An 18,349-nucleotide genomic window follows, 5' to 3' on the forward strand; every position below is an offset into this window, starting at 1 on the left:
AAAAAAAAAAAAAAAATTATACCCACAAACTCCCAATCTTTCCTGAAACGTTGCAAACTGAAACCCTATTGTAGGAAGCAGAAGATACCAGGAGACATTCTACAAATGAAGGACTCTAAACCTTGTGGTTGGATAAGGTATTCTGGAAGGAAGGTATCCTCACCCATGGAGAGCAGGTTCCTATACTTCTCTAACATCACATCCCTGTACTCCATTTTGGTTTTAAACCATTCATGGTGGTTGCATTTCTCTGAAAAAGTTTAAATTAATCTTGCTTGAAATGAATGTTATGAAAAGCTGGTATGTTTTAGTAGTGATTTGTTAGAATTTAGAATCTGGTCATATATCCATGTATTTAATGGAATATCAAGAAGTAAATAATATTCTATTTTAGAAGTATCTGTAATGTAATAAGAAAATGTTTATCATGTGATGTTAAGTGAGAAATATATGAATCCAATTTTGTTGAAAAGACATAAAAAGCAAAAATGGAAAGGAAATGTTTAGCCAGCAATGTTTACCTCAGGGTGGAGAATATTGGGTGATTTTTATTTATTTTTGAGTATACTTTAATATATTCCAGAAAATTTTCTTCAGTAAATAAATTCTTTAATTATGAATTTAAGATTAATAGAAAACCAGAAAATACAGATAAGCAAAAGGTGAAAAAAGACACAAGAACATCCATGAACCTACCAACCCAGAATCTACCACTGTTACTTCTTTGACTTGTGATCATCTTTCAGGTTCCTCTCTGTATATTTCTTTAATTAGAGAAATTGGACTTGTTTTTTTAAACAAGGTGTTGACTTCCTTCCTCCTTCTTTCCTTCCTTGTCTATGCCCCAGCCAGTTTTCTATTGGAATGTTTCTTTCCCTTGTTGATTGGTAAGAGCTCTTTAAATGTGTAAATGTATTAACCTTTTGTATATTATCTGTATTGCATATATTTTCTCCATTTTCTCATGTACCTTTTAATTTAATTTAGAGTTCCTTTTTAGGTTTGATACTCAAGAGCATTAAATATTATGTAATCAAATCTATTAGTTTCATCCTGTTTGACTTATGCTCTGATATGCTGCTTAGTAAGTCATTAACCTCATTATTATATAAATTAGCTCTATGTTTCCTTCCAGTCCCCTGAAGATTCCATATTTTATATTTATTTATTATTAATTTTTTTTACTTTTATTAAAGTAATATAGTAAATTATGTCAAACTGTACTGTAACATTTACAATAAAAAAAAAGCAGTCTCTAGTCACGTCCTTCAGGGGCAAATATCTTGGGACTTATTATGCGCGTCCGGAGCCTGTGCTCCGCAATGGGAGAAGCCACAACAGCTAGAGGCAAAAAAAAAAAAAAAAATTATACCCACAAACTCCCAATCTTTCCTGAAACGTTGCAAACTGAAACCCTATTGTAGGAAGCAGAAGATACCAGGAGACATTCTACAAATGAAGGACTCTAAACCTTGTGGTTGGATAAGGTATTCTGGAAGGAAGGTATCCTCACCCATGGAGAGCAGGTTCCTATACTTCTCTAACATCACATCCCTGTACTCCATTTTGGTTTTAAACCATTCATGGTGGTTGCATTTCTCTGAAAAAGTTTAAATTAATCTTGCTTGAAATGAATGTTATGAAAAGCTGGTATGTTTTAGTAGTGATTTGTTAGAATTTAGAATCTGGTCATATATCCATGTATTTAATGGAATATCAAGAAGTAAATAATATTCTATTTTAGAAGTATCTGTAATGTAATAAGAAAATGTTTATCATGTGATGTTAAGTGAGAAATATATGAATCCAATTTTGTTGAAAAGACATAAAAAGCAAAAATGGAAAGGAAATGTTTAGCCAGCAATGTTTACCTCAGGGTGGAGAATATTGGGTGATTTTTATTTATTTTTGAGTATACTTTAATATATTCCAGAAAATTTTCTTCAGTAAATAAATTCTTTAATTATGAATTTAAGATTAATAGAAAACCAGAAAATACAGATAAGCAAAAGGTGAAAAAAGACACAAGAACATCCATGAACCTACCAACCCAGAATCTACCACTGTTACTTCTTTGACTTGTGATCATCTTTCAGGTTCCTCTCTGTATATTTCTTTAATTAGAGAAATTGGACTTGTTTTTTTAAACAAGGTGTTGACTTCCTTCCTCCTTCTTTCCTTCCTTGTCTATGCCCCAGCCAGTTTTCTATTGGAATGTTTCTTTCCCTTGTTGATTGGTAAGAGCTCTTTAAATGTGTAAATGTATTAACCTTTTGTATATTATCTGTATTGCATATATTTTCTCCATTTTCTCATGTACCTTTTAATTTAATTTAGAGTTCCTTTTTAGGTTTGATACTCAAGAGCATTAAATATTATGTAATCAAATCTATTAGTTTCATCCTGTTTGACTTATGCTCTGATATGCTGCTTAGTAAGTCATTAACCTCATTATTATATAAATTAGCTCTATGTTTCCTTCCAGTCCCCTGAAGATTCCATATTTTATATTTATTTATTATTAATTTTTTTTACTTTTATTAAAGTAATATAGTAAATTATGTCAAACTGTACTGTAACATTTACAATAAAAAAAAAGCAGTCTCTAGTCACGTCCTTCAGGGGCAAATATCTTGGGACTTATTTAACTATTGTGTTTATTTAACTACTGTTTGGCTTTATCAAGTTTTGGATATTCTCTTTGATTTCCTATTAGGACAGATTAGATTTTTTATACTACCTTTTCTTTTACATACTCCTCCTCACGTACACTCAATGTAATTAAGGCACAGTGTTTGGTTAAATTCAGTACTTATATAAGTATTATCATTTGATTGTTTGTTTTCTTGTACAATGCTTTATTTTTCTTGTGGAATTTCTCTCTGGCTATTGAGATTTCTTCTCAAATACTCAAAAACATCTTTAAGTTCCTAATTCAGTATCCTTTATCCATACTTTATTCTACATGGCCAAATTCATAAGATTGTTAGTTACAACCCTACCCATCCTGGAAACTGTATTTTATTTATTATTTTCATGAGCAAACATAATAGAACAGACCTATTTCTAAAACTAATCTAAAGATTTCTGGAGCCTTTTAGTTGATCCATGCCATTGGTGGTTCCCTGTGCCTCTCCCTTTATTGACATGTATTATACTGGCTCTGCACAGGCTTCCATCTCATTGCTCCCTCTGTTAGCCACAATAAGTCTCCCCTGACAGGCTGTTTAGGGCGTTACAAGACATTTGGCCTTTCAGTGACTTAAGCTTTTTGATGGTGACGTGACGGGCCAGGGCGATCCGTCATCCCACAATAATAATGTCAGTGCCTTCCTGAGTGAGCCAAAAACCCTTTTGCAGAGTTTGAGTAATGTTGAGATCACTGCCTTTTTCATTTGCTGAGATGGAAAGAGTTGACCTACTGTCCTTTAAGCCTCAGCTTTGGCACACTGAATGGTTGGAGGGTAAATCATATTACTGCTCTGGGTGCCTTGGAGGAGCGTGGGGTTGTTCATGATTGGGCTTCCTCCTGTGTCCAAAGCTTCCTTGGACTCTGCCTCAGCTGTTCAAAAAAGAAAGAAAGATGAGTCATTTTTTAGGGTAAGAAAGGGACATTGTTACACTTGCTGGGCCAGAGGCAATTGCCTTTCTTCATTCTGTTATGAGAGAAATGGTTTAATTTATAATTGATAGGAATTTAGGAAAGAATTTGTTGGAAGATATCCATTCACATGTAAAGCTAAGTATTGAGAAGTCAAGCTATGAAATTCTCTCTCTTTCTTCCACTTTATTTGGCATGCATGATACCCCAAGCATTACGGAACATATTTGGAATGGTCCTGACCAAGGGCACAGTTTGGAAGCAAAGTGCCAGCAGTGCCCAAGTTTTCCCACTAGTTTAAACCATCCTGCCTACTATTTCCTGCTTCAGGAAATAGTCCTAGGAATAGAGCAGCCAGACTGGTGAGAGTCTTGTGGACGGTGTCACATGAAAAATAGTTAAAGAGATTGGCAATGTGTATCCAGATAGTGAAAGCCGGTCCTCTAGTAGAGAGAGTAGGTTCGGTTCTCTGTTGTTTCGAGGCAGAAGTAGAATCATGGGTTTTAGAAGGGGAGGGTTGATAGAAGAGTGTGGTCACCTGGAGATAAGTACTCCATGAAAATGCAGTACCAAGGAGGAGAGGAAAAATCAGAGCTGAGAGGGAGCCCTGGCTGAAGGCTGAGCTAGAATAAGGAAGGTAAAACCCGAAGAAAGTAGAGGCCTTGGCAGATTATTACAATGAAGCATGAATCTTGGCCGAGGGGTGTGGTGCTCCGTAAGTGTCTTCTTAGGCCAAGGCCACAGTAACTGTTTCTCTTGGAGGCACAGAAGGCCATTGAGGTGGTGTTCACGTCTGCATTCTTTTTTAGCCACTTTCAGAATCTGACATCCTGGAAGCATGTTTTTTGCACCTATGGTGACATAAGATGTAATGATCCATGGACACAGGCATCTTTTGATGAAATTAGGGTACTGTGACTTTGGTAGTGACATAATCCTTATAACAAAGGCTCTGAGTTCACTGCCTATTAACACTGATGAAACATTTAAACATACAAGTCATAACTTGCTTGAAATTTTGTTTGCTTGTTTCAGGAGATCAATGGATATTATAAAGGGAAACTTAGATGGAATTTCAAAACCAGCCTCAAATTCAAGAACCCGTCATGGGAGCAGAGGTTCAAATGCTTCTTTGGAGGTGCTCTCACCGGAACCAGCGTCCTTCAAGGTACTATGCTGTTTAGAAATGATATAAACTACTTCTTCTGATCTCTAGCAATTGATAAACCAAGACTGTTGTTAACATCCCATTCTAAGGTTCATCTTTAAAGGGTGTGTTCTGGGAGCACTCATAGATTTCTTGGATTTTACTTTAGATCTTTTAATGTGAAAATACTGTTTCCTTCTTTACCTTCTCCTCTTTTTTCTTAGGGGGGAGTTATGGTTTATTTTTTCACGATTGTACTTTGTTAATGCTCATTTATTAACTTTTCTTCTTTCATAAGAAAGCTTTGTATTCCAACGTCTACTATGCCACCATTGACTCTTATTATGAAAAAGATTCAGTAATTTAAAAAATAGAGTTTGGATAAAAACCACATGGTATATGTTTAGTAGGTACATTACCTGGTCTCTTTTTCTTTTCTTAAAATATCTAAGCTTGACGTTTTTTAAAGAATCTGTTTTTCCCTCTGTGATGGGGGATAATTTATTTTAAGGTTGTGGGAAACAAAAATTTTGAAATTTATGGTGAAAAATTTTCTTGCAAGTCTGTGAAGCCTTTCTCACTTATTCTTTTGACTTATGCACTAGACTCTGCATTATGTAACTCTTAAAGTTTTTGTCTATCATGATTTAATGCTGGAAATAGAAAGCCTTCTAGACATTTCCAGCAGAAAGGGATTGAATACAAGAAATTCAGTTCCTCAAAAATCAATGGAAGGCCAGTGAAATCATGCGAGGGGACTTCCCTTGGATTATTGGTTCCCAGGTCACACCACCATATCCAAAATCCAGAGACCTGAAAGCTGCTGCTTTTGTGTTGCTGCTTCTGACACTGCTACACATCCCTCAGCACCACAAAACTGGTGACTAGACGTGCAGAGATGACTGCCTTTGATATTTCTTGTCAATTTCGTATCAGGAGCTTAGCAAGATGGCTTCTACCTCATTTCTGTGGTAAAACTTTTGTGCAGATGTACCTATTTTGATGAAACTAACACGCATCCAGAGCCCAACCTGCAAGCAGCTTTGTAAAATACAGTTTCTAGCTTAGCTGTCTGTTTTGTTTCATCTAATCCTGCATCATTACTATACTGTGTGTTAACTCTTGTAGCATTGTAATAATTCTTGATATCTGGTGGGATGGGTCTTCCCATCATATTCTTTTCTAGGACTGTCCTAGCTATTCTTGGCTTTTTGTTGTTTTTATATTTCAGAACACTTCAGGTCCTGTGAAAAATACTGTTGGGGTTTTGATTAAAATTGCTTTGAATTGATAGATTAATTTGGAGAGAATTTCTAACTTTATGAAATTAAATCTTCCCATCTATTAGCATTGTATCTCATTGACTTCTTTGCTTCTAATTTAAAAATTTTACATACTGTAAAATTCACTCTTTTCTGGTATATAGTTCTGAGTTTGGCAAATGTGTAGAGTGATACTATCACAATCAAGATATAGAACAGTTCCATCATTACCTCTCAATTCCCTCATGCTGCCCCTTTATAAACAATCTCTCCTACTCTTAATCCCTGGAAACTCCTGATCTGTTCTCTGTCCCAATAGCTTTTCCTTTTCCAGAAGGTTTAATTCCATTCCGCATGAATGGAATTTAAAAAAATATGTAGCTTTTGCATCTGCCTTTTGTCTGTTGACGCAATGCATTTGAGACACATCTATGTTGTTGCTTGTATCAGTAGTTCAAGCCTTTTTATGGCTAGTACTGTTCCATTGTGTGGGTAAACCACAGGTTGCTTATTCATTCCCCAGTCAGGAACATTTGGGTTGTTTGCAGATTTTGGTGATTATGAATAAGGCTGCTGTAAATATTTGCATACTGATTTTGGGGATGTGGTGGGAAATAGGTTTTTACTTCTTTTACTTCTTACTCCTAGGTAAATACCTAGGAGTGGGATTGCTGGGTTGTATGGTAAGTGTATGTTTAACTATAAGAAACTGTCAAGCTGTTTTCTATTCCCACCAGAAATGTATGAGAGTTCCGGCTGCTTTGCATCCTCACCAGCAGTTGATATTGTCAGTTTTTTTTTTTTTTAAGCCATTCTAATAGGTATACAGTAGTATTTCATTGTGGTTTTAACTCGAATTTCCTTGGTGACTAATAATGTTAAGTATATTTTTATGTGCTTATTTGCAATCCACATATCTTTTTTGGAAAGTATATGTTCAAAAAAATCTTTTTTTAATTGGGGTATAGTTGTTTTACAATGTTGTGTTAGTTTCTGCTGTACAGCGAAGTGGAGTTCCCTGTGCTATACTGCAGGTTCTCATTAGTTACCTATTTTATACATATTAGGGTATATATGTCAATCCCAATCTCGCAGTTGATCCCACCACCCCCAGCTTCCCCCCTTGGTGTCCATACGTTAGTTCTCTACACCTGTGGCTCTATTTCTGCCCTGCAAACTGGTTCATCTGTACCATTTTTCTAGATTCCACATATATGGGTTAATATACAATTTGTTTTTCTGACTTACACTCTAAGTTGTGTTTGTTTACTTATTATTGACTTTTGAGAGTTCTTTATATATTCTAGATAGAGTTTTTTGTCAGATATATGGTTTGCAAATATTTTCTCCCAGTCTATAGCTTGACTTTTCATTCTTTTAACTGTCTTTTAAAGAGCATTTAAAATTTTAAGTGCAATTTATCAATTTTTTTTTTCTTTTGAGGATTGTGTTGTTTGGTTGTATCTAAGAACCCGTTGTCTAACCCAAATTCCCAAAGATTTTTTCCTATTTTTTCTTCTGAAAGTTTTATAGTTTTATGTTTTAGATACTTGTGGCCTCTCTTGTTGCCAGTGAGAAGGCTTTTGTAAACCCAGTATTCATTCCAGTGTGGGTTGTCTAGTTTAGATATTTTCCTCTGGTTGCTTTATTTTTTTTCCCTGTGTCTTTGGTATCTATTATTCACCTAGGTATGGACTTATTTATCTTTCTGGAGACTAGTACTTCTTCAATATAAGGACTTGTATGTTTCTTTTTTTTTTTTTTTTTTACTTCTTAGCCATTGTGTTTTCACATGTTTCAAATATTGCCTGCATTTTTTTTCTATTTTGTCATCCTCAAAGTGCAGTTAAATGTCTGTTGAACCTTTCTCTTCTATCCTTCATGTCTCTTAAAAAATTTTTTTTAAATTCATTTATTTCTCTGTGCTTCATGCTGGGGAATTTTTAACATTTTCTAATTTTGAATTCTTATACTATGTCAGATCTGGTCTTTAATCCATCCATTGAATTTTTAAGCTTAATGATGTATTTTTAATTTCTTGAAGTTCGTTTTAGTTTATTTTCAAATCCATCTGTTCTTTGCAATACCTTGATCTTGTGTTTTTGGGGTTCTTTTTTTATACCCATTAAAACTATTTATATGATTATCTTTATCAACTTTTTAATATCTTAAGTTCTTTTGTTTATTCTGATTCTTGCTTATTATTGGTCATGTATTCATGGCTTTTGACCTTTTAGAATGTAAGTTTTAATTTTGGGAATTTTATGGAGCCTGATAAACTATACCTTCCAGAGCAACTATACCTTCCAGAGCAGTTTCTGTTTGCTTCTACCAAATGCCTCAGAGATATCACTGGCATGAATCTTTTTTGTGTGTGTGCTAATTTTTGATCTTTAAGCATTCCAGAGGATATGAATAACATAAATTGGAATCCAAACCCACATGAAGCATGACCCTGTGGTTGCACATTCTCAGGGAAGACGATTTCCCACTTGGAACCCAGACACATTTTTTGTTTGTATCCTGTGCTTTTGGATAGATGTACTTTTCTAGTCTGCCCTCTCACCAAGGAGGCACCTTTTTGAGGGATCCAGCTTCATGGAGCAGGAGAGGGAAGGTTGCTCTCCATCTTGTCTTGCATGGTCCCAAGGCTTAGTTTCTTAGCTCTGTGTGGGTGTTAAAGCCCAAGCCCATAGCTTTCTGAGGCCAGCACATCCTCATTTGCCTGTCCTTGTTGCTCCTACCCCATCCCCACCAGGGCAGCTGCTTTAAGGATTTACAAGGTTCCTATTTCAGCTTTCACTTTCCTTTTAATTTCTGTTCATTGGCAGTTTCCCCAGGGTTCTTGTGAACTTACCTATGCATTTGTAAGTAGATGGAAGGTTTCAGTTTATTCAGTTTTCCATATAGCCCAAACTGGAATCTAAAAACAATTTTAGATTCTTTAGTCTCAAGCTTTGTGATTATAAGCCTAAACTCTGGAATCATGGTTCAAAATAGGCTCTGATGACCATATTTTATGTGATTTTGGGCAAACTACTTCAACTCTCTGTGCCAGTTTCCTCATCTGTTCAAAGGTGTAATAATACTATCCACCCCATAAGCATGTTTTGAGGATAAAATGAGATGAAATATCTACAGGTTTTAGAAGTGACTAGCACCTAGTAGGTATTCAGTACATCTTAGCTAATTGGCCTCAATTCTTTAACCTAATTGGTTAGTCCTTCCCATGTTTTTATTCACAGGATTCAGTGTAAAGTCGGGCACATAGTAGGTATTCACATAATATGTGTTCAACAAATTTAGAACGACAGTTTTACCATTTTATGTAGGTAGGGTAATATACAAAGACCTGACAGATACTAGGGTAGCAAAGCCTTAGTATTTCTGCTTCCATATTCCTGGGTGATGATTTTTTTTTTAAGTAGCAACTTCACAATATTGATGCACATGTTTTAAAACATAGATTAATATTACTTCATTCAGGGCTTATTTAAAAGTGAAATATCAGCAATCACTTCAAGTCAGATTTTATTTGAACCCACTAAGCTATAGGTCAAACTCTAGCATATTTATTAACCAACAGGGACTTTGATACTTATAGCAAAAGCAAGACTTCCTAAAAGTTGTGATTTGTCTTAATCAAATTCATGGAAAATCAGTAAGTTTCACCTTAGGTTGCGGAAGAAAGCCACAGGTATGCTGCAGGTTGACTGCTGACTGCAAATGATTCAATGTCTATAAAACCTTATAGATTGTCTAAATAATAAATAAATCCTGGTATTTTGATTAGTTTTATTGCTCATTTGTCTTTTATTAATTTCTTACCCCAAATTTCTGTATAGCAGAAAGTGAGTTTAAAATGCTAGAGTTTTAATGAAATTTCTGTAGTAATGATATATTTCTCATTCTAAGAATTTTGGTTTATTTTTACTTCTGAATATTTTTCTTGAATGAGCCAATAGTTGGAATTGGTGTAAAAATCTCATGGCTTTCAGGTAGGGATCTAATTGCTAGGAAGGGTTTTTATAGGCTATTTACCTTTCCTGGACTAACATGGAGGTATGAAGTGGGGGACACAGAGCAATGAAAAATGGAGATTGAATGTGGCTTTGAGAATAAAGAAGAAAGAAAAATCATACACTTAGGCCACAGTGTAGAAGATCAGGAGGGCTGGGAATAGAGAGGCCAGTGGGCAACGGGATGGGGGAGATGGTTGGTGCTAGTGGGGTGGGGAACTATGGGTAAAATTGTGAAATGGGCAATATTTGCCTTTTGTTCTCTAGTTTCATCTTTTTCTGCCTCATTGCTTCCCGCTCATCCTAAGAGTTAGGGTCATACGGGATGATATATGTGAAAGATCTTTGTGTATCCTGAAGTGTGGTATCCGAGTATGTTGGTAATGTCTACTTATGTTTCCCCTGTATAAAAACCCATTCTCAGGGAAAGGTCAGCTAGAGTCATTTATGCCAAGATATAAATTACTGACAGGGCTCGTGTGACCTCTTCTAGCAATTTCAGCATTTTCACAGAACTATATAGCCTTAAGGATTTACTGGATATTATGGAATTTTAGGCTTTACCCTGTCTTTGACAGAAGAATATTTTTCAACAGGGAACCTTCTTTAACACCTCCAAGATCACATAAAGTAAGCATTGTTTTGCTTATTATAAATTGGGTCTCCACTAGTTTCATTCCATACTGGATCTGTTTTCTTCTCTGTTATATCCGGGTAGTAATGCCTGTATCATTTTGAGGCGTGAACGAGGTAGTGTGTCTAAAGTACTTAGCACAGGACCTGGTTGATAGTAATGCCTCAGTCAATGTTGGCTATGATTTTTATACCACTGGCTCAGCTCATTTCTGCTGGGACTCATGTCCTAGTTCAGGTGAACATATATGCTCATGCAGTCCTGGGTCCCTGACAGTTTAATTCTCAGCACCGTCTATCTTCTGTCCTGGAGATTCACAAGGGCGCTGGAGATTCACAAGGGCGCACAGATTACAGTGGTGGGGTGTGGACCATGACCATAAAAGCCTCTAAGGACTGACCCCTGAAGGGCTGGAGCGGACAGTCCCTCCGTTGGAGGGGAAAGGTACTCGTCTCAGCAGTGGCTGACCTGCTTTCCCTGAGGTTTTGCCTCTCCCATGGGCTGTGTTCACCTCCACTGTGACTCTTATTGCCAAGCACAGCCCTCAGGGCCCTATGATGTCTGTTTCTTCCTGGTGCAGCCATGGATGTCTTTTCCTGTTCTCTCTCAGGAAAACACAGCTGCACCAAACTGGTGTATTCAAAATGAACTTTGCTAAAATGGAAAGAGAAACCAAAATGAAACAGAAAAACAGTGAATAGTGTAAAAATAAATTATTCAGCAAAGCACATGGTTATGATTTGAAGAACTCCATTAGAAGCACGTCGCAGTTCAGCCTGTTCACTTTGCAGCTGTTCAGTAGCCACATGTGGCGAGTGGCTATTGTACTGGACAGCCCAGCTCTAGACCCTTGACTCTCCATCTGAGGGTAAGCTCAGAGAGCAGGGGCCATCATGCTTCAACCCCAGAGCTTGGCAGAGAGCAGTTCTCTTTGGGACTGATTCCTGACGCTTCTCTATTATTGCTAGAAATTGCTGGAGAGTGGTGCATATTACTTTGGTGCAAATGTTATTAAATTTAATTGTGTATTTAAATTACATTTAATTGTCATATTTCTAGAATCATTTAATGCTACTGTATACATATATGTCCTCACATATACTTACATTAGAGTTAAAATAGTCTAGAAATTTAAAATTAAAAAAAATTTTTTTTACTTTTACTTTTGAAAACTGTTTCTTTGGAAATAATTTTTAGGTTGATACTGCAGTCAATCTGAACTCTGGTAAAGAAGGCCACTCAGAAGGCAGTAGTAATACAGAGGAAGGTAGAAACAGTAATGATGATAAAGGGGAAAACTACTCTGAGAAAATAAAACTGGCTGAAGAGGGATCAGATGAAAATTCGAACTTGGTTCAGCATCAGATAATCCCTGAATGTTCAGGTAGGATAATCACTTGGTGATTGGCTAATGATAATTACTGATGCTATAGTTAAAATATTAGAATTACATATTTATTTTATCTGCTAAGTAGAAATAATAAAAAAAGAGACTTTTTTTGTGAGCAAGTAAATCACCAGTTTTCATTTATAAGAATATTAAGAGTTCTTAAATACACTTAGAAAAATAATAAAATATGTCATTTAATAAAATTGTTATTGTAGTCATTTTACATTAATCAAGTAGGAAGTATTTCTGCATTTTATGACATGATTTATTGATCTTTTTGAAAATTGTACAGTAGAATATATCCTGTAATTTATAAATGCCTTTTAAGGGATAATCCCATTTGGTCTTAATAACTTCTGGATTTTAAGAGACTCCATTATTTCATGGGTATTAATACTGGTATTAATTAATACTGATCAGAGTGAATTAGAACAGCAGTTCTCAAAACATGGACTGAAAGAGCCCTGGGCCCTGAGACCCTTTTAGGAACTCTGCAAAGTCAAAACTACTTTCATCATAATACTGATATATCAGTGATATGATTCATTGTAATATTGAAATAATGCTGTTTGCCTTTTTGCCCACTGAATTGTTGGTTTCACTGATGGTACAAAAGCAATGGTGGGTAAAATTGCTGGTGCTTTAGCATGAATCAAGGCAATGAATGGCATCAAATTGTACTAATAGTCATTGTGTTCTTCAAGACCTGGCATGGGCAGAGAAAAGAAATAGCCAGTGTCACGCAAGAATGTCCTTGATGGAGCAGTAAAAAATTTAAATTCTATTTAATCTTGACCTTTGAGTACACATCTTTTTAATATCCTGTGTGGTGAAATGGTAGGTACATATACAGCGATTCTGCTGTGTGCCAAAACGTGAAGTTTGTGTTGAGGAAAAGTACTGGTGTGATAATTTGAGAGCTGAACTGGCCACTTTTTAATGGGACACCATTTTTACTAGAAAGAATGAGTGACAGATCATCTATTATCATTCAGACTTAGATATTTGGCAGACATTTAAAAAAAAATGAACTGGGCCTGTTATTTCAAGGAAAACAACTGACAGTATTTTATGTCAATGATAAAATTTCAGCTTTCAAATGAAAAATTAGAATCTTGGAAAATTTGTGTATGTCAACATGAGCTTTACAGCTTCCCAGTACTTAGACTTTTCTGATAAAAATTGGTGACAGTATTAACACATGTGATTTTTTCATATTGTATACTGAAATCATTAATATTTGAAGGTCTGTGAATTCAGTGAACCACTATTTTCCAAATAAGCAATGCAGGATAAAAGATCCATTCAAATGAAAGATAGATCCATGGATTTATGAAACAAATACAAAAAGCTCACCGATAGGGTTACAGATTTCACATTACAACTAACCTTTAAGAAACTACCCCTTGTCCAGTTTTGATATTAGTATCAAGGAAGAATATCCACAATTATCTGAAAAGGGTATTAAATTTCTCCTCCCCTTTCCAACTACTGTATGAGGCCAGATGTTCTTCATATAGTCAATACTTTAACTGAGTAACAGGTTACAATAGATTGGCTTTAAAGCAGAGATGAGAATCCAGCTGTCTTCTGTTAATCCAGATACTAGAAATTTAAAATATTGCCATTCTTCTCAATATATTTTTTGGAAAATTTGGTTGTTATAAAAGTGTTATATTTATGTTAGAATGTAATTAGTAGTACCATGTTTATTATTTTAAAATGAATAAATAAATACATATAATATTTTTCAGTTTTGATTTCTAATATGGTAATTATCAATAGATGTAACTCACATAAATAAAAGGTACTTTGGGTTCTCCATAATTTATAAACTGTAAAGGGAAGCTGAGCTCATAAACTTTGTGAACAGCTGATTTAGAGTATGTTTGGGATGAGATCAGCTCTAGGGCCAGGTGACTCAGGATTACAGTTATTAGGAAACAAGGTATTAGAGTTGAGATTAGCTATTGGCCCCATTTACAATGTATTTGTTTATACTGTTTCCATACTGCAAGAGTTACTTCAAAATGTCTGCTGGATAGACCACCCATGTACAATGGGGCCTGAGAATGCTGGGGCTGGTGGTTGGGAATTAGAACTAGAGGCTGTTGCATTCGATGTATGTGAGCCATATGATTCGTAGGGTCTCCTTATTAGTAAGATTACTATTGTTTTTGGCTAAGCTTATTCCCTCGAAACATATCTCCTTTTCTTTTAAGAAGAAGTGATATACATTATAGGGAAACATCACTGGGCTCTGTATTTTCAAAAGTTGCAAAACTTGGCTTTTCTTTGCATAATATGCCATTTCTAATGATCTAAGCTGGGGTGGCTGAGACTTTAGAGCTTGAGCATTTATGCTCATTGCCAGATTATCATCTTTCATCAGACCTTACAGAGGAAGTATCTCCTGGTGGTGAAGAGCTTTGGCTCTGCAGTCAGACAGGTCGGGTGGAAACTGACTCTGGCATTTACTAGTTATAAGATGATATATCTCGGACATATATGTAACTCTGTTACAATATACCATCTTGCTGGTTTACGGTGAAGATTACATGAGATAATGAATGTAAAAAAGCACTTAAGACTGTGCCTATCAGGTAACTCTAAATGTTAGCTGCTATTATTAATATTATCATTAATCATAATGATAATTATTAATACTATTATTCATAATGGTAAGTTAAAACTTGAATGACAGAAGTTCTAAAGAGTTCCTAATTTCAAATAAGTTACTATCAATTATCCACAATTCAAGAACATTTTTAGGTACTTTAGGAAAATAGAACAAATGGGAGAGGCATAGATTAAAGGTGTTAAGATACACTGTGTACTTTTCTGAATTTGTTTCTAACACGTTGGAATCACTCTTTGTCTCTATGACATGCTGCATTTTACTGTAGCTATTTGTGTACATGACTTCTCTTTCAGTTAGTCTGAAGCAGCTTTAGGATAGGGTCTTTGTCTTATTCTTTATTTGTTAGTTATGAATATAGAAAGTATAGCAGAATGAAGGAGAAAGAATTTGGGATTTAAAATCATACGAGATCCACTTCTGAATTCAGTGCTATAATTTATTAGCTATTTGAAAGGACCCAGTTATCTCAACCGTAAAATAGAGGTAAATGTCTATTTCACAGGGTTGTTAGATAATTATGTGAAAAAAATATGTGAAAGCACCTTGTAAACCAAGATACATGACACCAGTGTTAGTTATTACCATCAGCCATAAACATTTGTTGAATGAAAGAACAAATAGTAAAAACAAAACAAGAAGGAAAAGGCTTTATGATTTTACTAAACTTCAGGCTCATTCCTACTTTCAACATATATAGATGAATATGAATTAAAGGAATTAGATTCTCAACTTCAAGATGCTATTCAGAAGATGAAGAGGCTTGATAAGATATTGGTGAAGAGACAACACAGAGAAAAAGAAATCAAGAAGCAAGGTCTAGAAATGAGAATAAAGCTGTTTGAAAAACTTAAGGTAAGAATTGTATACTCTTATGCTGACATGTGAGAAACAACTTCCTCTAAGATGAGTAAGAAAAGCATGGACTCTGGAAGTGTTAGTGTGGCCTGCCTTAATTTATTTTGTGGAGGTAGGGCAGTGGTGTGTATATGTGTGTGTATGGGGCAGCGGGGTAGTGAGGGAGATAGTTTTCTGGAACTGGAGAAGGTGACTTTGCAGGATTCCAGATTTCAGGCACTGCACTGGGCATGTTCATTCCCCATGGACAGTGGACAGGCATCACCATAGGCCTCTGTCACCAGTGTCAGGCCTGGCTCCTCCATCTCTGGAATAGAAAGGGATCTGGTGCCTACCTTCATCAAGTATATATGTCTGCTTTTTCTTCAGCGAGCTTACAATTTGGACTTAAGTACACAAATACACAAAAATTTAACCCCCCTGGTTACCATTATTATTTGAGTAAACTTTTGTGACAAACAAGCAGGAAGTTGACTATTTCACATGCTGGTCAGGCTGTCTTTGGGGAGCTGTAAAATGCTTGTGGCCTGTGACCATGCTGTATTTGCTTCTGTCTCAATGAACTCTCCTTGGCCTTCTTGGACCTTTTATTCTCTGTGGTATTGAGGGGCGGAAGTTGACCACACGTTGGCACTGACTTGATGCATAGCCATTGGCTCATATTTGAACTTTGCCCCTCAAAGGAGAGCACTTTTAAGGTAAGGAATATTATAATAACAGATTGGTATTTTTTTTTAAGTGGACATTTATTTATTGCAGAAGTGGAATGACAACAAATGGATGGGCTAATTAAATAGTGCAGGGACATAAGATAAATTTAGCTTACTATCTCACATCAAAGTCAAAATTAGACTCCAGGTGGGGTCACTGAATGTGCAAGCCAAAACTATAAATGCTTTTTTTGTTTTTTTTGAATTTTATTTTATTTATTTTTTTATACAGCAGGTTCTTATTAATCTTCCATTTCATACACACCAGTGTATACATGTCAATTCCAATCTCCCAATTCATCACACACCCCCCACCCCACCCCCGCTGCTTTCCACCCTTGGTGTCCATACATTTGTTCTCTACATCTGTGTCTCTATTTCTGCCCTGCAAACTGGTTCATCTGTAACATTTTTCTAGGTTCCACATATATGTGTTAATATATGATATTTGTTCTTCTCTTCTGACTTCACTCTGTATGGCGGTCTATAGATTCATCCACGTCTCTACAAATGACCCAATTTCGTTCCTTTTTATGACTAATATTCCATTGCATATATGTACCACATCTTCTTTATCCATTCTTCTGTCAATGGGCATTTAGGTTGCTTCCTTGACCTGGCTATTGTAAATAACGCAGCAATGAACATTAGCATGAATTATGGTTTTCTCTGGGTATATGCCCAGTAGTGGGATTGCTGGGTCATATGGTAATTCTATTTTTAGTTTTTTAAGGAACCTCCATACGGGTCTCCTTAGTGGCTGTATCAATTTACGTTCCCACCAACAGTGCAAGAGGTCCCCTTTCTCCACACCCTGTCCAGCATTTGTTGTTCGTAGATTTTCTGATGATGGCCATTATAACTGGTGTGAGGTGATACCTCATTGTAGTTTTAATTTATATTTCTCTAATAATTAGTGATGTTGAGCAGCTTTTCATGTGCTTCTTGGCCATCTGTATGTCCTCTTTGGAAAAATATCTATTTAATAGACATTTAAAAATGTCTATTCTGCCCATTTTTGGATTTGGTTGTTTGTTTTTTTAATATTGAGCTGCATGAGCTGTTTATATATTTTGGAGATTAATCCTTTGGCCATTGATTCATTTACAAATATTTTTTCCCATTCTGAGGGTTGTTTTTTTTGTCTTGTTTGTAGTTTGCTTTGCTTTGCAAAAGCTTTTAAGTTTCATTAGGTCCCATTTTTTCATTTAGTTTTTATTTCCATTACTCTAGGAGGTGGATCTAAAAAGATCTTGCTGTGATTTATGTCAAAGAGTGTTCTTCCTATGTTTTCCTCTAAGAGTTTGACAGTGTCTGGTGTACATTTAGGTCTTTAATCCATTTTGAGTTTATTTTTGTGTATAGTGTTAGGGAGTTTTCTAATTTCATTCTTTTACATGTAGCTGTCCAGTTTTCCCAGCACCACTTATTGAAGAGACTGTCTTTTCTCCATTGTATATCCTTGCCTCCTTTATCAAAAATAAGGTGACCATATGTGTGTGGGTTTATCTCTGTGCTTTCTATCCTGTTCCATTGATCTATATTTCTGTTTTTGTGCCAGTACCATAATGTCTTGATTACTGTAGCTTTGTAGTATAGTCTGAAGTCAGGGAGCCTGATTCCTCCAGCTCCATTTTTCCTCTCAAGACTGCTTTGGCTATTCGGGGTCTTTTGTGTTTCCATACAAATTTTAAGATTTTTTGTTCTGGTTCTGTAAAAAGTGCCATTGGTAGTTTGATAGGGATTGCATTGAATCTGTAGATTGCTTTGGGTAGTATAGTCATTTTCACAATATTGATTCTTCCAATCCAAGAACATGGAATATCTCTCCATCTGTCAGTATCATCTTTAATTTCTTTCAACAGTGTCATATAGTTTTCTACATACAGGTCTTTTGTCTCCCTAGGTAGGTTTATTCCTAGGTATTTTATTCTTTTTGTTCCAGTGGTAAATGGGAGTGTTTCCTTAATTTCTCTTTCAGATTTTTCATCATTAGTGTATAGGAATGCAAGAGATTTCTGTGCATTAATTTTGTATCCTGCAACTTTACCAAATTCATTGATTAGCTCTAGTAGTTTTCTGGTAGCATC

At 35.6% G+C, this 18,349-nt stretch overlaps 1 protein-coding gene across 1 annotated transcript in view; it reads left to right on the top strand.

Moving 5' to 3' along the window:
• The first annotated feature begins 4,643 nt into the window (after positions 1-4,643).
• FSIP1 (fibrous sheath interacting protein 1) overlaps positions 4,644-18,349 on the top strand; it is a 190,293-nt gene continuing 176,587 nt past the window's right edge. The window contains exons 1-3 of the mRNA XM_024732548.1: positions 4,644-4,769; positions 11,861-12,047; positions 15,392-15,546. Of these exons, the coding sequence (XP_024588316.1) occupies positions 4,644-4,769; positions 11,861-12,047; positions 15,392-15,546 (468 nt within the window). The remainder of the gene's footprint in view (positions 4,770-11,860; positions 12,048-15,391; positions 15,547-18,349) is intronic.

The sequence above is a fragment of the Neophocaena asiaeorientalis genome, unplaced genomic scaffold (genome assembly GCF_003031525.2).
Source record: "Neophocaena asiaeorientalis asiaeorientalis breed wild unplaced genomic scaffold, Neophocaena_asiaeorientalis_V1.1 scaffold119, whole genome shotgun sequence".
NCBI lineage: Eukaryota > Metazoa > Chordata > Mammalia > Artiodactyla > Phocoenidae > Neophocaena > Neophocaena asiaeorientalis.